The following is a 2874-nucleotide window of genomic DNA, read 5'->3' as shown; positions in this document are numbered from 1 at the left end:
GTCTCATCTTACTCTGTTTCTGCTTGTTGTAACAGGAAGCAGAGGGAGTTCTGGTGGTCACAGCCTTACCAGCCACACACCTGCATTCAGACCTGTGAGTGCGCTCAGGTTTTCTTTTAATCATCATTAAAGTCACTGCTTTACAGCTTCACAGATGAGTTTTCTTTGTGTTCTGCTCCATGCTTACTGAAGTGAGCACTGTAGAGGAAGGTAAGAATAGACTACATTAAACTTAATCAAACTTGAATCGTTCTATAACTGATCTGACCTTAATTATCTCTGTTTTTCCAACCACAGAGGAAGACTTAATGGCGATTGATGACAAATGTGTGGAAGCAGGTAAACCTTTACCTTCCATTTACTGTGTAATGTGCCTTTTATTCATCTTTTACACACAAACTAACTAACCACACAAAAACGTCTTTGCTTCTCTGTCTTTAACTTGTGTCTGTTTGTGTTTCCTGCCCCGATAGACGAGGAGGCATTTGATTCTGGTAGGTAAGTCTTTGCTGATGTAATCCGTTCTGTCCCTGAATTTGTTTCGTGCCCTTCAAAGGAAATTTTTGTTGTTGTTTCTTTTCCAAACGTTCCTGCTGCCTGATGGGGAAATGTCAGAGGAGCTCAGAGAAGGTGAGAAAAGCTTAAAGAATTGTGTTCTTATCTGCCTCACAAGAGTAAATTTATACATTTCTTTAATTTAATTTAATTAAAAGAGCAGACCTCCTGACTTGTTATGGAGATAGGTCACATGTTCTTACTTGGACTGATATTAAATCATATATTAAAACAATAAAATTCAATAGTGCAGGAGCCAGTATAGAAACACAAAATATGAGCATAACGGTCCTCTGTTTTATAATTGGTGTGTTGCATTTTAAGAAATGTAGCATTTGGTGTTTTTGTAGCTTATCGCCGGGGTTTCTCTTCTGCCGCAGACTTTTTTTTCTGTTAATCCAGCAGTGCATCATAAATCCCTGAAGTGCTGTTTAATTTGCAGAGGTAATTTAGACTTTCCAGTAATTTACATCTGGGAAATGGAGGCTGACGCAGTTGCTTTGGTTGATTTCAGCTCAAAATGATGCACTGTATTATTTTGCATGCTTTCTTTTTTTCATGTTTGACATTTTAGTGTGTAGGGCTTTTATTGGAGTCATTACATAAAAAATAATCAAGATTTTTACAAAAAGATGAACCTAGCATTAAATGGTAGATAAAAAGGAGACCTTTTCATATGCTCCAGCTTGCTTTGAGCAGCCATCTAGCCCATATGGTGATATGACCAGTGAAAGTTTACCCAAAATGCACTTTGAAATTATGCTTCTTTCTGTTCCTCCACTCTGACCTAAGGATATGACTCTCAGCCTGGGTGCAAGAGGTTTAAGTTGAATCCCGGACTAGCCCCCAAAAATGTTAGTTCTTACATCCATGGCTCAGAGAAACATTTGAGTAGCAAGTCTAAGAATTTTTAAATAATACAAAAATAATTTCTCCCAAAGAAAGCAAATAAGAAAAACTGAAGCAAACTCAAAACGCTTCATCAGTTTGATTGCTGTTGCTCCCAACTCACCAAAGCAAATTTCAAACAGCAACTAAAGCCAAAGGTTGATGCTGATAGAAGAGAGAGAAAGAGCGGCCCATAGCATAGCTGCATCTGGCTTTATATATGCAGCTGACCTTCAGATTATTAACAATGACAGAAAAAAGAAAAACATGGTAGTTAATGTGCTGGCTCAGCGAGGCACATGTAACAGTCACCGACACTAAACTGGTTTAGTTTTTGCGATTGAAAGATAGTTGAGTTTTGCGATTGAAAGTGTGGTATATCCCGTGATACTGCCTTCGCAGGTGTTTATAGGAAAAACAAATTAGGCCATAAATTGTGAGATTTATATTTCAATGTAAAACTGGTTTTAACAGAGGTACGAATTTTTCAACATAATATTTAATAGTAGCACTGGAAAAGCAAAGAAAATCAAGTGTAAGCATAAAACATTGACACAAAGCAGCTTGCAAAGTACCCCATAACTAGGGCTGGGTATCGTCACTGATTTCTAGAATCGATTCAATTCCGATTCACAAGGTCCCAAATCGATTCGATTCAATTCGATTTGATTTGATTTGATTCAATTCAATTTGATTTGAATCTGGGAAATTTTGACAGTCAGAAATATTATAATTCAGATCAGTACATTTACATATTTTTGTATCTATAAAAAGGAAGCTGAACCTCGTAAGACTTTATCACAGGTGTGAGCGTCACAGCAGATGCCTTTGTGTCAAAGTAGCTGAAGACAAAACACAGAAAAACATGAAGGTGATTTTCCTGGCCTGGGATTTTATAAAAATATTCTGCAGTACATCAAAAACAAAAGAAAACCATTAATCAACATATGAACATTACCTCTGAAGTTACAGTGGTTTTATTAGAGACACGGCTGAGCATTTTGCATAATTTTAGAAAGTTTAAATTTGTTCAGTATTGAACGGCAGAAATTAGGTTTTCTTTTCGGAAGTATGTAAAACGAAAAAAACCAGCGGTCAACAGCGCTGTAAACAACGGTAGACTTGTGCGTAACAAGCAAGCGAATAATGCAGAAAACATATTTTTAGATGGGAAACTGTTCTTGAAGTACAGAGAGAGAGAGAGATGTGCATGAAGTGTGATTTTATCGTGGTGGAAGCAAAACAGTAAGAGTGAATTCATGACGATGTTTATGTGAAGCGCTGTTTGGCTCTTCTTTTGCTGCTGGTTTGGTCAGTATTGTTTGGAGAGAGATAAAACTAACAGCTTTAGAATCAGTGCAAAAAGGGCGTAAACACAAAGTGCGGACCCGCCAAAACATCAGAATCAGTGAGCTGTCAGCTTTCAGCCCC

General features: G+C 37.4%; 1 protein-coding gene across 2 annotated transcripts in view; it reads left to right on the top strand.

Annotated features, from left to right (window-relative positions):
- mpp4b (MAGUK p55 scaffold protein 4b) overlaps positions 1-2874 on the top strand; it is a 25852-nt gene that overhangs the window by 19172 nt on the left and 3806 nt on the right. For both annotated transcript variants that reach the window (XM_013912289.1, XM_013912288.1), the window contains exons 11-15: positions 36-94; positions 193-210; positions 298-339; positions 474-494; positions 616-630. In XM_013912289.1, the coding sequence (XP_013767743.1) occupies positions 36-94; positions 193-210; positions 298-339; positions 474-494; positions 616-630 (155 nt within the window). The remainder of the gene's footprint in view (positions 1-35; positions 95-192; positions 211-297; positions 340-473; positions 495-615; positions 631-2874) is intronic.

The sequence above is a fragment of the Pundamilia nyererei genome, unplaced genomic scaffold (genome assembly GCF_000239375.1).
Source record: "Pundamilia nyererei isolate P.nyererei 1_Seehausen unplaced genomic scaffold, PunNye1.0 scaffold00085, whole genome shotgun sequence".
Classification (NCBI taxonomy): Eukaryota; Metazoa; Chordata; class Actinopteri; order Cichliformes; family Cichlidae; genus Pundamilia; species Pundamilia nyererei.
The sequence above is the reverse complement of the archived record's forward strand: the minus strand, read 5'-3'. Positions and strand labels throughout refer to the sequence as shown.